Raw genomic sequence first — 20,284 nt, 5'->3', positions numbered from 1 at the left:
TACTAAAATATCAGTACCTTTCCAGTGTTATGGTTTAATTCTTTAGTTTAATAAAAATCATTTCCCCTCAAATGCAATATGAACAACTGAGTGAAGAATATAAAGCATTTCACAACCATGATGCTAAAAACATCATGGAACAGTCAATTTCAAGTTAATAACACGGGCAAGCCAAACCATCATTTCTCTGGGGCAATTTATTTGGCTTGGGAAGAGAGAAATTATCAATGTTTTATGTTATATTTCTTTTTAAAAAGTCCTTTACAGAAAAGCCAGAAAATTCAGAAAAGATAAACAAAAATATGTAATATTATATATACACCTATAAGTATATAGGGTTTTAAAAACTTGTATATACACTTAAAAGTCCAATTATCCCAAAATAACCATTGTCTATTGCAGACTATTTTCTACACAGATATCTTTTTCCCTCTACAATCAAAGTCAGGCCACAGTACTGATTTGCAACATGCTTTAGTCATAGATGCATTTTTTTCCTATGTCAATAAATCTTACAAAATCATTAGTGTAGGGGTTTACTATATGGAAATTTTGTAACAGAGTTGGGTTTTTCCTCATTTTTAATACATCTTGGTTGCATGTACACATTAAGGATACATTTTACAACATTCATTTTTCACAATGTATCATACACAGATCTACCTATTCCAACAACATCTCTCCCATCCAAACCCCTTCCTGCCTCAGTGGATTCAGAAGAGGGGTCAGAGGGCTCAACCCACTCGGCCCAGGGCTTTGAGGAGACTGGAAGGCTGAGAGCACCACGCTGGCAGGACAGGACCACAGGGCAGGAGCACGGGGCTCCTATGGGGCTCCAGGAGCGGCTCCCAGGGACATGCCTTGATACAGGATAACAGTGATTCCTAAGGAGCCCACTGTCAGAAATAAGCAGAGTACAATGTGAATTTTCCACAGAAGTTGTCCTATTGGGTGCCTTTTTAAAAAAAGGTAATAATAATTTTTAATTTGATCGCAAGTAGAGAAGGGATATTCAAACTATACATGCAAAAGGTATTAAATATGCAAAAACAAAACTTTAAAAAGTTAAATAAAGACTTGGAAAATTCTTGCCATATAAAATCAAAAACTATCTATATATAACTACATATAACATCCCACAAATCAAGAAAAAATACAAAAAATGGCAAGGGTATGAAAAGTTACACAAAACTGAGAAAAAATTATGAAAGGTACTTAGTGACACCAAAAACAGTTAAAACTTTTGTTCACGTGAAACTGAAAAGTTTAGAGGTTTTATTTTTGTACACATATATTTATCCTTTTAATGATAATATGGTGATCAGATGACTAGGTAAAAGAATCACTAGCAAAATATAGTACTGGTAGAAGAAAAACCTTTGGGAAGAGGTTCAGCAGCAAACAAGCAGCAGCTTTAAATGAGTAAGTTCTTTCATGTCCTGCAAACTGTCTTTAAGGAAGGTTTAAAGGTGGAGGACCATTCGCAGGCCCTGCTAGATTCTGAAATTATTTGTGACTGCCTGTTCACTCCTTTCTGCCTTCAGTTTTCTCCCTTTTTGAATGAAAATCTCCCTAATGGTTATCCACTGCCTAACCTACCACTGTACATTTTTTGGAAGCAGATAATTCATCGTCTAGTTACCAGGTTCACAGATGGAGAAGAAGCTGGTGTCATGATGGATCATACTCCAGAGCCTCACCCATACCTGACTGAGATGCTTCCAATGACGAGATTTGGGACTGGTGAGCTGATTTAGCTGATGTCTAAACAAGGTCTGGACTTGAGCTGATTTGGTAATGAGCCAAGACTTCTGGGAAATGTTGAGGAGGCCGAATGTATTTTGCATGTGGGACAGATGTAATTACATAGGGACCAGAGGCAGATGGTAGTGGGCAGAAAAGGTGGCCCCCAAAATACTGGCTCTATGAATGACACCTTATATGGCAAATTAAGAACCTGTGTGATCATAAATTTGAATTAGCTCAATGCTTACAAGCTCCCCAAATCAAAGGCTGAACACCACCTGTCGTGTGTGTGTTTGAAACTGACTGGTACATCACCCATATTCTCTGCAGGGTGAAAAAGTGATAAAAGATTAAATGCTAAGGACAATAACAGAACACAGAATCACTGTGAAAACTGTCCAAAGACAGACACTCAAACTGGCCCTCTCTGCAAAAGCCCAACTTGACAGGACAGTAGCTAACCTTTGTAGGCAAATAAAACATGTGACTATAATTAAAACTTACTCAAACTGCTCTTTTGAAAATAAGTATTTTTATATAATACACACACAACCATACACACACAAAGATTCCTTTTCACACTGCATTCACATTAAACAAAAATAAATTAGGGTCCTTAAAGGACATTTACTATATAAATGAACATGCACACAAGGAACAGAATGTGACTTAACTTACATAAATGAGATTTAAACACACTCGACTTCAGAAACATCTGCAGCTACCTTAAAAACAGTCCAAGTATATATTTTGATCTTTCACCAACAAAATACACTAAAGAGTTCTATAAAAGTTCAAAGTATCTATAACCAGCAATGACTCAGAGTCTGAGATTGAGTTACATGACCCATTCTCAGCAGTGCACCCCACATTTAAGAGGACAATGAACACCCCAGAAAGGCCATCAAAGGTGAGGTGGACGGTAAGGTAGAAAGAGGCAGCTTCTATAATACTTTAAGGGCTATTTCTGAATGTAGGCATGACCCTTTTTGTTTGCTTGTTTAAGCATCTCTTCCTCTATATTCATTCTCTAAGTAAGAACCTTTCTTAGTTCTGATCTTTTTTGTCTTTACCTCTCTTTCTCAAGGGCCCCAAAAAACTAAACCCTAAAGGCAACCTGTCACCATGTATTCAGATATTTTGACAAAACTACAAACAAACAGGATATTGGATCAATATGGATTTTTTTTTTTCTATTGCCTGCAACAGGCAGAAAAGAGTATAAGGATACTATAGATGGCTAGTGGAGATTTTTAGAAGCTAACAGGGATTAAAATAGCTTTACAAGTAATTTAAAGTCACTATCAAGAAAGACTACAAATTTGTGATTATAATCCTCCCTTTGGTAAGACTGTCACCAAATAATAAATTCCTAACCAATCAACAGAAATAAACAGACCCTCCCCCTTTATCTGCAGTACGATAGAAACAAGGCAGGTCAAACGCCTTATTTATATGGAAGGAGTTTCCCATAGAGAAGACTGTCTTTGTATACCTGAAACCCAAGTTCAGTGCCTGATATAGAAAATAGGTTCACATGTTTACTGATCTTGGAATAAATCTGACAGGGACAGACCCAGACAACAAAAAGCGTGGGTTAAATCAGCTGGAATCAGTTTCTACTGTTTGCACCCAGAAACCCTGACTGATAAGGAAAACAGTATGTGTCTTCATCCAGTCATATTCCCAGAGCGCTGCTGTGTCCTTTAGGGCAAGGCTGTCTGACTTTTTTCATGCCACAATTTATATGACAATGAGGACATCTGTTTAATGCAGGGAGAAAATGAGAACCACAGCTGGCCCCGAAGCTGGCCGAGGTGGTTCAGCAGCCTCAAGCCCTACTCAGCCACTCCAAGGACAGAGGGGTCAACCTTTCTGCATCACCCTTGAAATTCTGGTTTCAAAGTTCTGCCTTAAGAGGATGCCAGTGACATTTATACAACCTTTCCGGTATCATCACTCTACAATTTCTTCCTCACAGTTCTCATGGGAGGAGCATTCCCAAGCATGGGATCTTCAAGAATAATCAGAACAGCGATTCTGAAGCAAGAGGACCTGTCCAAGCATATCCATACTCACTACGGCCCAGGAGTATCTTTTGCTCTAATTCCGACCACAGAACAACTCTGAATATTGAGGCTGAAAGGAAGACATCTTTCAGCTTTCAGATCTGTGGTTTCTGCAGTAGACTGTTACAGAAATAGCCACCAATGAACCACAGCTCCGTGTCCATGCCTCTCTGCAACGTGACTCGGCTGCTCCTGCCATCGCAGGTGGAATCTGTGTCCCCCTCCTGACTCCAGGCAGGCCTGGGATGTGCCCTTGCCGGTTCCACTCTCACCCTCCTGCAGAGTTCCTGAGTCTAAATGGAAAGCAGGTCAGTCAAGCTTCCTGGACGATGAAGGAGCACATGGAGCGGGAGGCCTGAAGGCCCGGCCAGTCCAGCTAAGCTGAAGCAGCCCCAGCAGACCAACGAGCTGAACACAGACGTGTGAATAACAAACATAATCATGAAGAATTAAACAGTTGCTGTTTTAAGCCACTATTCACATGCCAGAGGAGCTGGCAGAAATGATGGAAAGGTGATCAGATCAGTCTCTCTGGAGGAAGCACCCTGCCACCACAGGGGACTCCCCAGAACCATGGCCAAGAGTAGGTGGGAACCTTAACTACAACAGAGCACTCCTATCATACCTCCAGGAATACTAGCGACTGATCTACAAGTGTTCAGAGCACCCCACCAAGGGTGGGGGAAAAGAGCTGCCTTAAATTCTCATTTCTCCCTTGGCTCCGAGTAACGTCATTTGCAAAACAGAATATCCAGAGTAATTTTTCAAGTTATCTGTAATCACCGGAAAAGAGGAAGACAATTGCAACTATGCAACCTCAAACAACTTCAGAAATGAGGAAATAAAGTGGCAGAGTTTACTTTCATGCCCTTTTCTGCCTCCATTACTACCGTGACAAGTGCTCTCTCTTATATCATGAACTCAAAAGAGTAAGAGAGGAAGGACGTTGACTTGGAATCAGGAGAAATGGGCAACTTTGTCCATTCTAGGCTCACAGTCCCAGGCATTCCAATCATTAAACGAGCCACTATCAGCTAACATTACATTGCTTCCTCCTCTTCCAGAATTTGGTACATAAGGGTAAGCAACATCCAAAAATTAATAAGATCTCACTTAGAACTCTGAGCTCTCATCAATAAAACAAAACACTGTCACTCACCCATTTACGTAAGTATTCTGGAAACTGGACTGTGCTGAGTTTAAGAAACCAACAGCCCCTTCATCACATTTTAACACTTGTGTGTGTAAGATGGATTTGAGGGAAGTCCAATGAAAGAAGTTATGTAGCCAGAGGTGCAGAAATGTCACACTTATATGCAAGCCAGTCTGCCAGGCGAGGGGACAAAAGGACAAAGCACTGACCCACCCACAAAGACTACTGCCTTTGGTATCCTGCCAAAATTAAAAGGGACTGTGGTGGGAGGGATAGGGAAGAAAAGTACTTTTGCTAGATATTAAGTGAGCATCAATGAAATACTGATGAAGATAAAAAGAGGGATATTTCTGTGGTCTAGTAATCCACACATCTGTAAAACCAAGATTACAAACTGTCCCTTACGTGTCGGAACTGCTGTGATAAGGACTAACACAGACGGGATGTCAATAACCAGCAAACAAATGCAACTCCTCCAACTAAACTGGCCAAATCCTGATTAGTCCAAACTCCTCAAAAATACCCAGGAAGCCAGCCAGTTCAGGAAGACCCTCCCAGGATCACCAGTACAGCATAAATGTCCAGGCTCTACTAAAATTTGCAGGACCTGAGAAGCCTGTCCACACCACCATGCAGACAGAATCTTGGCATACCCAAGTTCTGCTGTGAGGACCCCAGAGTCACTGAGAGGCAAAGAGGGAAGCCCTCTGTCTGAACTGCAGCGCCTCAGTTGAAGCCACTACCTTCTGCAATGACACACCAGGAGAGGGTATAAGGGCCTTACCAATCAATGACAGCAAATATCCCCATTAGAAAATACACAAACGGCATGAATGGGTAATTAACAAAAGAAAGAATACAAATAGAATAGAAATAAGCCATTAACATGAAAAAAAATTTCAAATTCTTCTAGTCATCCAAAAATAAAATTCAATTTTTTTAATTTAAAAAATAAAATTCAATTTTTGCCTTAAATACCACACATAAATAGAGAGCCCTAATATCAAAGTTCATGAAGGTATGATAGGCAGCGGTCCCCAAGGGACTTTACCACAGCTGCACCTTCACAGCTGTGTGTAGTCAGGTGGTGTCCATTACCCACCTCAGCTCCAGCAGTGCAGAAACTACTTCTCATGTGCCTCAGTGGCCCAAGAATTACACCAGACACATAAATCCTCAACACTTCTTCAGTCAGCAGACGAACACGGACAAACAAAAGAACAAACGATGCGCTGCTGTGAATGAATGTTAACTGGCCCAGTTTCTAGAGGGTGATACCTACAGAACACCTCAAAGTGTCCTGATGGCTAAGCCAATAACTCCATCCCTAAGTGTCCGTCCTTTAGGAAGTTAAAGACTAAACAAAGAAAGTTATCCAAAGCAGAGATATTTGTGTTAGATGAGTGATAAAAAATATGGCACACCCACATTGGGAATACCACACTACCACCAAGAAAACACACCACAAAAGACTACTAACATTAGAACTAACGTTAATAGTTTAAGGGCTTTTTTTTCCCCTTTTAATCAGGCAGTGTGTAATGTGTCTAATAAACTATCATTTTACTAAAGCACATGTGTATATAATTTATATACACACTCTCCAGAACATCACTGTTAATTAATTCATAGTGCTAAAATCATCAGTGATTTTTAAATTTTTTTCTGCTTTTCTGTTTCAGTTTTTCTACACTAAGGGTTTTTTTTTCTTTTCTTTTCTATTTTAATTATAACTTCCTTGCTCCTGACACCAGAACTTTCTAAAAGCGACCGATCTATTCTCTAAAACTAACCTTGCTGAGGCCGAGAGAACACGTTAAAAAAAAAAAAAAAAAAAGGCCTTAAAAATATAAGTATGCAGACTTCCCTGGTGGTCCAATGATTGGGAATCAGCTAAATTAACAATATTTTAATCTCCAAGAAAACAGGAATCGCTATCCAAGGCAATTCCCTCCCTCCACAATGCCCTGCTCCAATGGCAGTGCAAGCACAGCCACCATGGGACCCTAACAGTGGGAATTCCAGCTGCGAAGGTTCCAAATGGATGCAGAGTGGTGGCAGCCATGGCCGTCAGCATACCTCTGTCCCAGCGCGGAGGGAGAGGCAGACAGAGGCGCTGAGAATTCTGAGTCCCTCACATGTCTCCAGCTTACTGAGCATCTCCGTTATACCTTCGTCCTTCACGGTCCCCGTACAAAAGGCCTAGCCCACGACACACCTACCCTACTTCCCTCCACACAGAAGCTCGGTGGCCACACACGCTGAGAACCCTGGTCAGGGAGGGGAACATTCACGGCACACCAGTCAGTAACGGCTCCCAGCACCTTGTCCAGGCAGCAGAACACTTGAAATCCACGTAACCCCCCAAACTCAGCCAAATCCACAGGGCATTTTGCTCTCAAGCCTCAAACGTGTGAACATACCAACAGGGGCCCCATGGAGACAAGTGAGACATAAACGCCGTGTTGATCAACTCCAACAAAACTTTCTACGCTGATGGTTAGACAGCTCCCTTCTCCTGAGATGGGCAGGCCTCCCCATTAGACCCCTCAGGCTTCCCAAAGTCTGAAGTTACTGTCTCAGCATGCGCCAATCTGTTAGGATTTCTGGAAAACCATCCACAGTGGCCCTCCTTCTAGTGGGACAAGTCACATAATATGCAAACTTAGGAAAACTGTGCCAAAAAGAGTCACAGGGCTTGTTTCAGTTTCCAACACCTTGAGGCCACGCAGAAGCTTCCACCAGCCTTACCGTGGAGGCAGAGGTGCAGGTGTTCTCACAACGGTATGCTTGAGCTCTAACAGGTAACAAAGTGCCCTCTGGTCTTATATCACATTTATTTTTCTTGTGTGGCAAACCCACAACATCCTACCATCACCATTTTAACTTCCCACCACCTATAAATGAAACAAGCACATTCACCATATATTCTAATAATATAGTCAGTATTTTTCCAATCAGTGCTTCACACCTTTTTTTATATGCACCACAGTGCTAAGAAAAGAACATGTGCATGACACAATGAAGGCAAAGCAAGTGCCACTGACCTAGAGCTCCAGTGAGTGGTTCCAGGACACAGGGCTAAGGAGGTGACCATTTCAGCCAACAGCAGGAACTCGACTGGGCAGCTCCTAAAAAAACCAGATCTGACTTCTCCTTACAGAGTTTACTTAGAATAATACCATTATCAGTTCAGTTCAGTTGCTCAGTTGTGTCTGCCTCTTTGCGAGGCTTCCCTGTCCATCACCAACTCCCAGAGCTTGTTCAAACTCATGTCCATCAAGTTGGTGATACCATCCAATCATCTCATGCTGTCATCCCCTTCTCCTCCTGTCTTCAATCTTTTCCAGCATCATTTTGATGCAAAGAAATGAGTCATTTCTTTGCATCAGGTGGCCAAAGTATTGGAGCTTCAGTATCAGTCCTTCCGATGAATATTCGGGACTGATTTCCTTTAGGATTGACTGGTTTGATTTCCTTGCAGTTCAAGAGACTCTCATGCAACAAAGCCAGATTTTTGTCATTTTGTTAATTTCTTCATCTAATTTCTCTCCTTATCAGCCTAAAATACCAATAAGGATTCCCACACAGTCATAAATAATTAACTTTTCTCAACTAATCCTCTAAATTAGCAAGTAGATTAGGATAAAGGAAGCTGTTTCTTTTACAGACAATTTAGCATCACACTGGAGGTACCACTCAGTCCTCAGACAGGACATCTTGATCCTTTTCACAACAGAAAATCAACTATCCAATGGCCAAAGAGACAGTGGGTAGGTACCCACTCTTCCTTCCAGGTTAACTCCAGATTAGCCTGTCTAGAAACTGTACTGATTCAAAGCTATGTGTCTGCTGTATGCATGAGGTTTTGCTACAGACACTATCTGTGATGTATCAATAACTAAAAAAAAAAAAAAAAAAATGCACGTGATATTTGTCTGAGGCTCCTAGGACAGAGCTCCTACAACCCTTGGAATTTCCTAAGTAATAAACATCTTTTATTATTCATGACAAGCCTTCTTCCACTACATCAGGGTTTATGCTAATTAGGTGGAGGGTGGGGAGGGCATACAGAACTTCAGGATGGGGGGCGCTGGTGGCCAGAAAAACCAGTCAAGTGATCAGAGGGTGGTAACTTTCAGCCCCACCCACCAACCACCAAAGAAGGGAGAGGGTGTGGAGACTGAGTTCAATTCCCAAAGGTCAACGATTTAATCAGTCATACCTTTGCAATGAAAGTTTCATAAAAACTCCCTAAAATTAGCTCTGAGCTTCCTGGTTGGCAAACAGACAGAAGAGATAGAAGGATGATGCACCCAGAGAAGGCAGGGAAGCTATACCCTTCTCTCTCTCCATCCCTTGCCCTAGCCTCTGCTATTTGGCTCTTCCTGACTTACACACGTTTATAATAAATTGGTGAACATAAGTGCAGTGTTCTTCTGAGTTCTGTGAGCTGTTCTAGCAAACAAGTGAACCCTGGCGGGGGAGGGGGGGGCGGGGAGGTGCTAAGGGAACCCTGTGACATGCAGTCAGCCAGGGAGAAATGTGTGCAGCCTGGGCACCCCATTTGCAGCTGGATCTGAAGTCAGGGCCACTTTATGGGGCTGAACCCTTTCACCTGTGAGATGTGATGCTAAACCCAGGCAGACAGTGTCAGAACTGAGTTGCACAGTTGATGCTGGAAGACTGTGTAGGGTCAGAAAATACCTCAGTGTCAAAATGCGAAACAGTGAAAAGTGAGGAATATTAAGATTTACTAAAGGCAAAAGAAGTTAACGTCAAGAAGTAAATCTTTCCTTATTTTCACCAGTATTTATAAATTGATATTTTTATGCTACCCAAACCTGTGAGCAAGCCTTCAGCTTGTGCCACCTAAAGCAGAAGCGACGCTATATTTCAAGGATAGTTTCTCCAATTCTAAAATATCATCCATAGTTAGAAGAGGGGCCAAAAGGCCTACAACATATAATGTTAAACTAGTCCTCAAGAGCATACCTCATTTATTATATAACAACCCCTTGCTTCTTCGGGGACATGGTCAACATCTGAACAAAAGCATTTTCACGCTCAGAACCTACATACTCATATGGATGACTTCTGACCACTGGAAATTAGATTTAGCACTCCGGTGACTTTTTATAATAGCACCTGCATATCACAGGGACTCAAATATTTCTTGAATAAATGAATAATCCAAGCTCAAATTTTGATTTAACACCCTTAGGACAAATAGCTTCACTCAGACGTCTCGATTGGGGGCTCTGTCCGTACTTCCTGATAGATCTAATTTGTTGCTTCTTTGGTTCACATTAATCAAACGAAGCATAGCTAGAAGTTAGGTAGGTTCTCTAAAAAAAATTAGCCAGCAAACTTTAACTAAAGAAGTGCACCTAACTGACAGAACTTCATGACACAAGCATTAGTCACCATCCTCCGGCTTAAAAAAAAAAACAACTGGCATTTTTAACTGCCTTCAGTTGCAAGATTTGTGATCATCTTTTATACACTCAACCAACTTTTTCTATTTCAGCGCTGCATTACCCTAGACATCTGATGGAGGTTTCTCGGGTTTGTTATTCACCACTGTGCAAGGTCAAAGCCGTATCAGACCACCACCACAGGGAGACATTCATCCTGTAGTTACAAGATGGGTGACTGAACAGGGACAGTGACAGGTAAAAGCCACTTAAGAAACTGTCATTTTAATGAAAGGTGAATAACGACACGTGTTGAACAAGCATAAACCAGTCACTGAGAAGGTGACTGCCAACTGGAACACAGGGTGTTGATGTCTTTTGCGGTTTTTTTTTTTTTAATATCTTGGATGAGAACTCCTATTTCCTTCTATTCTCACCAAACTGACTTTGGATGACTAATCCTGGTTCCCAAGTCCTGGGAAGGGAATGCCTGGAGGAGCTGAGCACTCTTAAGTGCTGAATATCAATTAATGAGCAAAGCTGGCATCGGTTTGGGACTGATCTTAATTTGGCAGAACTGGTCTCACATGCCCACTGGTTCCTCAACTTCACCAAAAAAAAAAAAAGACAAGAATTATTATTTGACATGGCTTTTTATTACCTATAGAGATTGAGAGATCTTTAAAAATAAGTTGAAAAGAACCCCGGTTAGGAAACAGATTAACTCATGTTCCAGGGTAAGAAGAAGAGACAGATGTCCAGGTCTAATTCTCTTGGAGTATAGACAAGTGCAATTAGGGCTTGTGTACGTGCGTGTGCATATATACACATGCACCTCACAGCCAGCAGCACTGGTGCAGTTAAGTCATACATGATCACTGCAGTAACATGCATTCGACAATATGCCCCAAACACAAACTGTTTGTTGGTTGAAGACAGCAACTATTTGCAGAAAACCACAAATGTTTAGAAATGCAAGTTAACCAGTCCCAAATGAAAGAATTAGTCTAGATGAAAACCACTGACGGCGGCCAGAAGCATCAGCTGAAAGGCTGATGGGGAAGTTTATTCCACACGATCACACTGCCAGCACCGAAACCCGCCGATCAGTCCTAAGGAGAGCTGCAACCAGAAATCACGTGCCTCCTGGTGTGATGCAACAAAAAGCACACAGCACCACCTATCAAGTGTTCCTGTCCCAAACCTGAAGCTCTACAGGATCAAAGCTTCTGTAGCTAACTATCAAGTAACAGGAAATGCAGGCAAGGAGGAACATGTGAGACACTAATTACTAAAGGGATGTAATCAGTCAAATCCAAAGTGTACAAAATGCTACAAAACACACGACCCAAGTTTTTCAATGAATAAGTGGTGAGAAAAAAGAAGAGAAGATGGAGCTGCTTGAAGGAAATTTAAGAGACATATCAACCAAATGCAGTGTGGACCTTGTTGAGAGCTCAATTTGGAACAAATCAACTGTGAATAAGGCACCTGTAGGACATTTGAGGAAATCTGAACACTGAGCGACTGTCTGATAATACTGTTTTGTTTACTTAACAGTGTGATAAGCCATTGTCTAACCCTTATCACTTAGAAGATGTGTGACTGACACATCTGTGGATGAACTAATGATAATTAGAACTTGCTTGACAGTGTTTTAGCAGAAGGAAGTACAACAAATACGGTAAAGTTGGCCATAAGTTTGTAATCAGTGATGCTATGTAATAGGTGCATGGGGTTTATCATACTATTCTAAGTTGGAAAACATCTATCATCAAAAGTTTTTTAACAATTAATGTTCTTTCTCCCACCTCTCATTACAAGAATGTAGGAGGAGCATAAATCTTTTGCTAAAAGCATCAACTGGTTTTCGAGAGCCTGTGCACAAGTCTGTCTTCAAGCAGCACATGGCTGCACCACCACTGTGGTGGAAGAGGTCCAGTCTCCTGACCTACTCATCTCTGTCAGCTGTTCTGCAAACAAGTCGCCTCACAATCCCACCCAAAGCACTCCGTTCTCTGCATCTGTCTAGGTCAGAATTTAGAGTTTTCATTAACCATTTCTTCCCTAGTGGTAGATCCCTTCTGTCCCTTCCTTCAGAGCCGCAAGAAGGAATCTCTCCACTTAATGTTTAGTCAGACTTTATAGATAACATTTTGAAACTCTCTGGGGACAAAAAGAAAAATCAAAAGTTATATAAGTCCAGATCTCACGACCATTTTCAACTGAAGACCCCTCAAAACCCATCTGGTTTAAAGCATCATTCCTATGAGTGCACACTGCTTCTTTCAAGAATCAATAAAATGCTACGGTTTACAGCACGTAACCTGTGACCAGGCCAGCGTCACACATCGGCCACTCTGTAGCTGCATGACTGGAAAATGCCCTTCACTTTTTTGGGCTTCAGTCTCATCTATGTGCCTACTTCAAAAGGTTATTGGAAGAAACAGCGTTAATAACGTAAATAATTTTAAAGTGATAGAGAAGATTAGGTAAGAAATAAAAAGCTTAGAACAGGGTTTGGCAAGCACTAAGTGAGTTACCTATTGTTGTTATTTACTTCTACCACGTGGTCTGCCTCTACATGTGCAATTTCTTAAAGAACATAAGCTTCTTCAGAGTAGGCTCAAGATTTAATCCATCTTTAAAGACAGCGGTGGCTCTCACCACTACTGGCATATACATATTTATTAAATGTTACACCGTGCCTCTGTTTACTTAACCTTTTTAAGAGGTTCTCTAAAGAGGAGTAAATATGTATACACTTCATTTTCATTTCTGAATAATATTCACTGAATTCTACCTAATGAAAGATGAACACCAACATGGCCCCTGCAAATTTCCTCTGGAATATCTTTTCATCTAGACACTTGGGTCTGGATTTTCAAAGCACTCAAAGTTATGCAGTAAGAATTCAAGTATTTACTGCACCTGGTTTAAAAACCATCACCCTTAATTTATACACTAAATTGAAAGTCACTTTGATTAATTGGCGAATTAGTTGGGAATACTTTCTGGAAACTTCTCACCAAAGTCTTGTCGAATATCCTCTCATTGCTCAGAGTAAAGCTGGACTGGAAGATGAAGGGAGACTTCCTGCAGTGTGACTTCCTGCAGTGTGGGAGAACCACCCATTTTTTTCTCATTCAAAAACACACAGTAAGCTTCTCCAAATGATTTTTAAGGTGTAATAGGTATTTGAAACCTTTCTTCTTCTAGCAACAAAACCATTTTCAGGAAGAATTAATATTCCCATCACTCCCAAGACCAGAGATAATTAGGTAACATTCCCCTTGGAATGGTAATTGGTTTACAGGGAACATGAGAAGTTGACTCTGCCAAGACTACAATTCATGGGCTTCAATTAGTATAAAAATAGTTTCTAAGCAGAAGGGCTTTCTCTTGACAGTTTATCAGGGTCCACAAAGATAGTGATGAATAGAATAGATGTTTAGTCCTAAGGACTTGTGGCAAATCCTACAAAAGTCTCATTTTTCAACTAACTTCAGCATATATGTAAATTTAAATAACCCATCTTAACCTCCAATCATAGCAAATGTGGTCATTCTGTTTCTTAGAATGGTTGAGTTTAATAAATTTCAAGCAATAAAATTTTAGTCGTGAGTATAGACTTCTGCTACATAAAGTGGGATATTAGAAGTTTAGTCACCAAGTGTTCTAAGCCCTTAGTTCTAAATGCGGGAGGGCTTGACCCTCCCTGTACTGCTTGCTCACCTGTTTTCTACACTCCACCTCCGGCAGAGTCAAACAGCCTCCTGAGGGAAACATCTTTCACAGAACTTACCAAGTCAGTAAACTTACAAACGACTTCCTCAAACTTCTAGGAAGACAAAACATCCTTTCTCCTCTTCATTGGCTCATTCTTATTATTACCAATTTTAAAACAATCCAGGGTACTTATTCAAAAGAATAGTTTCACAATGAAAGGAAAATCTGTCATTAGGATATCGCCATTTCCCCCCAAATACTTAGCTGTGCAGTGTTAATCAAAGCAATCAATAGTAATGTAGTTTCTACTACTGACTTCAAGGATAACAATCAGCTCTGGAACATGAAGTTTTCTAAATAAACACCTTGTTGCTATGCAAACATTTTCAGGGAAAACAATTTTTTAAAGCCACTGAATCTTTTCAGAGCTACGGAAAGTACAAAAGGCAAAGGTACAGACGCTCAGCGCTCCCGGGAGTTGTCTTCAGCCGCCAAGAATTCTCCAGACGTGGCTGAGAACACACTGCAGCGCGTGGTGGGGAAAGAGCTAGAGCGCTCCTGTGTGAGATTATCTGCCAGATTCCCAACTGCTCTCGCTTTGATTGGCACAGGATTCCATTAGGTGTTTTATGAGGAAAATCCCTATGCCCTGGGGTCTTAAAATTCTCATAGAAATAAAAAATCAAGATGCAGACTCATGGAGGTAAATTTAACACTCACAAAACCATATCTCAAAAGCTTTGTTTCGAGCAAATCTCCTGCTCCCTCCCATCCAAAGAAAAACTGGTTTTATAAAGCAAGGCAAATTATATTTTAAAGAAGTATGTTTACAAGTTAGCTCATTACAGTCACTGAGATATCAAACTTGCTCATAAATCACATAAACATATCTACAAGTACAAAATCATTATCTCCAAACGATAAATGATGAACTAATCAACCTTCTAAATGTAGGAGCTCTACATCGGAAAAAAGTATTTTCCCCTGATGTAGTCTTACATTCAGACTTTAGAAAAATTCAATAATCCAACAGTGTTAAAAAGAAATATTAACACTGTTGTCTCAAATAATAACTTTATTTATCTTAAGATAAATAATATATATTCTTATATATATTTAAAAAACCAAATGAAGGCAGAAACTATAATTGATCAAAGATCATGAGGTATAATGTGGATTTTTATTGAATTTCTATAAAAATCTGGTTCCAAAATTAAATATGCAATCTCACACGTGTGTATGTGTGTGTATTATAAACCTACACACACATCACCAATAAAACTTCACTAACTTTTAACAGGCAATTGTAATAAACTACTGGAATGGTGATATAGCAATATAAAAAAAACAAAAACTATGTGTAAGTCAAACAATGGGGAAAAATTAATCCTTCAGAGCTTCCATTAGTCATCAGAACCATCTTACAATAAGTCTTTCTGATCTGTGATGGAGAATTGAATATTGAAGCAGCATTCACACTTAGTGGACTTTTAACAAAATGTACTTGTGTTCTCTGTACTCCATTCCCTCCTCCAACTACTGTCTGCTATATAATTATTTTTAATGAATTAAATTATAGTTTTTCTGATCATTTGAAACACCTTCAGAATCAAACTGGAGATTCTGGCACTAGAGTATACCCTAATAAGTAAGAAAGTGCTGCTTTGGTGATTTCAAGCCCTTCATTTGCAAAGAAATGAGTGGCTACTTTTAACATACAGTTAATGGCTATGTTCCAGAGCAAACTGAAAGACTGATTCTCTGCAAACATTACCAAACTGCACTTATAAATTTTAAGTTACGCAGATCACAGGACCAGTCTTGGGTAAAAGCGTTAACAGATGTCAACAACTGAAAACTTACCCTAAAACACAGGTACCAACTGTACAAAAACAAGAGCCGTCAACTTAGAGCTGGCCTCCGCGCCACCATCCCAGCTCCCACCCTCCCTTTCCTCGAGACATCCTCTGAGGTCTAAGCCCGCACAGACGGCTCTGCCTGACGCCACGGCAGGACTGGCCACTGTAGGACCTCTGAGCCGTGGTCTCCAACAGCAGCCCTCATGCTGGTTCTCTCTCCTGACAGAACAGTGGGAGCAAAGGTGCCCGGGACACAGCAGCTTCACTGCACTAAGAAGAGCCTGCCAGGGGCAGGGACCTGTTCTATTCACTTCTGCCCCAATAATCTCCATCACTGGATGGAACCTCAGTGTCCAACATGTGCTCTGTGAATGAATACACAAAACTGTGCATGCATGCATGCTAATGTCATTTCAGTCATGTCTGACTCTTTGTGACCCCATGGACTATAGCCCACCAGGCTCCTCTGTCCATGGGATTTCTCAGGCAGAATACTGGAGTGGGTTGCCACTTCCTTCTCCAGTGGATTTTCCCGATCCAGGGATCGAACCGGGGCTCCTATGGTTCCTGCACTGCAAGGTGGATTCTTTACCACCAAGCCTCTGGGGAATTTCAAAAGCCAGAAAACTCAAAGGAGACCTCCCAAACAAAGATGGAGAAATAAAAAGGGAGAGCCCAGTCAGTGTGAAGAAGTGGTGAAAGCAACCAAAGGTGGGCATGTACACACTTCCCAGTTGGGTTCTGTTGCTACAGTAAAGCATGCAACACCTCAAACCTGGTATTTCCACAGCAAACGGAAAGAGACAGCACCGCACCATTTAGACAGTCTGAAGGCATCTTACCCAAAGAGATTTACAGTCGCTGTATACATGATTTAAACTTAAAACAATCAGTATTTCTCGTATTGTGGACTATTCTCTACAGTCCACCAAAGGACTAAGAGAAAAAAACAACCGTGTAAATGCAATTCTAAATGTTTTAAATGGCAACATTTTTCTTAAGTTAGATTTTATGTCCATACATAAACATTTTTAAATTACATTAAATATCAGAACAATGTTTTATGTTAAAATATAAAAACTGTCACAATAAATGTGTCATATACATTTAAAACTTAGCATAAATTAGAAGCTGTAACTTCATTACATGGAGGTATGTATCATATGTGTAGGTTCCCTATAAGCAGGAAATCATGTACCATTTTTAGTTTAAGGTAAGACAAGGATGACAATATGGACCAATTAAAAAATATTTATCCTAGGGTCTAGCATGTTCTATTACTCATTATAGATTTATATCACGGGAAAACCACTCAAGAAATAAATTTTTGTTAACTACTTTTCCAAGGAAGTCATAATGTTCAACCAATGGAAATTAAGTATGTTGCTTCCATTGACTTCCCTGATAGCTCAGTTGGTAAAGAATCCCCCTGCAATGCAGGAGAACCCAGTTCAATTCCTGGGTTGGGAAGATCCACTGGGAAAGGTTAGGCTATCCACTCCAGCTAGTAAAGAATATGCCCACAATGTGGGAGACCTGGGTTCAATTCCTGGGTTGGGAAGATCCCCTGGAGAAGGGAAAGGCTACCCACTCCAGTATTCTGGCCTGGAGAATTCCATGGACTGTATGGTCCACAGGGTCACAAAGATTTGGACATGGCTGAGTGACTTTCACTCACTCACTTCCATCAGAAAGTTTTAAAACAGCAGAAATGTTTTCTCCAGGTTAAACTATTTCGTTTGAACTAGCTTAAAAATGATACATATCAGAGGATCTAAAATGTCCAGCATTGTGACTATAGCTAGCAACACAGTATTATATACTTGAAAGCTGCTAAGAGAGTAAATGTTAAAGGTCCTCACTCTTAGTTAAGTGAGGTGATGGAGGTGTGAACTAACCCTACTGTGGTAATCATTTCATAACATGTAAGAGTATCAGACCACCATGCATGTACCTTAAACTCACACAGTGACATGTATCAATTATGTCTCATAAAGCTGGAGGAAAGAGAATAGTGTATATAAAAAAGTGGTCATGGAGTTCCCTGGTTGCCCAGTTGCCCATACTTTCACTGCCAGGTCCTGGGTTCAATCCAGGAACTTCAATTAGGGAACTGATATCCTGGCAAATGGCATAGCCAAAAAGTAAAAAAAAAGCACGATTGTTATTCTTCTCCACTCTATGAAACAATAAGCAGAAGATGAACATATTGTATTTGGGGATATATTTGTGGTAACTAAAGAACAGTCTTCTTGAATTGGGACTTTTTTATATTGCATTTTATACAAATGACATTTAAGTTTAAAGTTTATTTGTTTTAGCTTTAGAAATTTTGCTTTCCTATAGAAAACCTATTCTGTAGTCTATGAAGACTGGTGCTCTAATATACAACCCTGGTCTATTTTGAGGGGAGTGGAAAGGAGAAAGAAAAAAAGCTTTGTTTTTAAAGAAAAAAATTTAAAATTCATTAAATGCATGCTTTAAAATAAGTCAACTGTAAAGCATGAAGTCTCAGAGTACAGTTATACTATATACTTTTTTGCACTCCAATCGTAAAAGTGAACTTTCTTCAACTTGTGATTTAAATTGGCCAAGTCCAAATATCTATATACATCTTTCTATACAACTATATACTATGAATGTGTATCTTTCTAAATCTAGTATATCTGTCTATGTCTATATCTATATATCTCTTCCTATACTTACATACATTTGAACACCTACATATGTTTCTCCTAGGTCAATCCAAGTGAAAGCAAGAACAATTTACAATCAAGAATATAACACAGATTTTTTTTTTTTTAATTTGGGAAACTAATGAAAAATGGAAGCTCTTTCAAAGTAAAACTGCTATGGTTGGTTAGTTGAAACAATAGTGGACACATTCCCAATACCAAGATGGGTATGAAAAAAGTAAGTAGCATAATATCATAAAACTTGTAGCTTACTTTGTGCCTTTTCACAGAAGTTTATCTGAAAGCCTAAAGTAAAAGAGATAAGTTCCAGTTCATTTACTGTAAATCAAACAAACCAAAATTAGAACATGACATTGCATTTTTATATTACAATCAAGAACAGTTCAAAGCACATAACCTCCACCATCACAGAGATAACTGTAACACATGGGCTTTCTTTAAAAACTCAGCTCTTTCTGACGTAGATGTACTTTTATAATTATATGCAACTGAAATCAAGTTCAAATTATAAGAGTTACATTGTCTTTACCCTTACTTTTCGCATCTATTCAATAAAAAGAATAGCTATTAGCCCTTAGAAGTTAATAGTAACTTTTAAGACAGTTTTGTCGATTTTTTCAATCTACAAGTTCAGAACATATCACATTTTATTAACTCAAATTACAAACTTGAAACTATTTGATTACTACCCCTGATTCAAAAGCTTTGGTAGTCGATAAACTGTAAAAGCTAAACATGCATAGAACATTGTGCCAATGAGCTAACATCAAATGATAAGACAGTGAACTACTAAAGAGGTGCTGAAATTCTCTAAAGTAGGCCTGAAAAAAGACCATGTCCCTAGAAATGATAAGTGGCACTATAGGAGCTATAGGAAGAAAACCTGTAAATTCTCCTTAGACACATGAACATATTTCCAAATTCAATTAGGTCTGGTTATACCTTCCACATACATTTGAAAGTGAAAGTGAAAGTAAGTTAGCTCAGTCGTGTCGGACTCTTTGCGACCCCATGGATTGTAGCCTACTAGGCTCTTCCCTCCATGGGATTCTCCAGGCAAGAATACTGGAGTGGGTTGCCATTTCCTTCTCCAGGGGATCTTCCCAGCTCAGGGATCGAACCCGCATCTCCCCCATTGCAGGCAGACGCTTTAACCTCTGAGCCACCAGGGACTACCCCCACATACATTTATATAGATAGATGTAATTCTGTAAAATGCACCCCGTCAAATGAGCTGTTCAAAACAAAAGCCTTCCAAAATACAAATGAATATGTATTCATTTGCCCTCAGTCTACTGGGTGAATTTCCAGTTTTCTTAGTGGTCTACCTATACCTCTGTTTTTTACTGCTTTGGGGAACAAAATGGAGAAATCAAATTTAGAATGAGTTTTGCTCAAATGTATTTATACAAATTCAATCAAAATTTGTAGGAAAAAGAGCCAGGACAAAAAAAAAAAAAGGATTATCTCTCCTATCCAGCTATCAAAATTCTTAGGATTTTAAGTTATAGGACTTCCCTGATAGCACAGTGGATAGGAGACGGCCTGCCAATGCAGGAGACATGGGTTTGATCCCTGGTCCAGGAAGACCCCACATGCTCTAGAGCAACTAAGC

General features: G+C 40.0%; 1 protein-coding gene across 2 annotated transcripts in view; it reads right to left on the bottom strand.

Annotated features, from left to right (window-relative positions):
- Nucleotides 1-20,284, bottom strand: part of MAP2K4 (mitogen-activated protein kinase kinase 4) — a 77,936-nt gene that overhangs the window by 48,703 nt on the left and 8,949 nt on the right. The window contains 1 exon segment of one of the 2 annotated variants that reach the window (NM_001099038.1): nucleotides 18,922-18,954. The exons of the other annotated variant lie outside the window; for it this stretch is intronic. Within the exon segment in view, the coding sequence (NP_001092508.1) occupies nucleotides 18,922-18,954 (33 nt within the window). 2 annotated transcript variants of the gene reach the window in all.

The sequence above is a fragment of the Bos taurus genome, chromosome 19 (genome assembly GCF_002263795.3).
Source record: "Bos taurus isolate L1 Dominette 01449 registration number 42190680 breed Hereford chromosome 19, ARS-UCD2.0, whole genome shotgun sequence".
NCBI lineage: Eukaryota > Metazoa > Chordata > Mammalia > Artiodactyla > Bovidae > Bos > Bos taurus.
The sequence above is the reverse complement of the archived record's forward strand: the minus strand, read 5'-3'. Positions and strand labels throughout refer to the sequence as shown.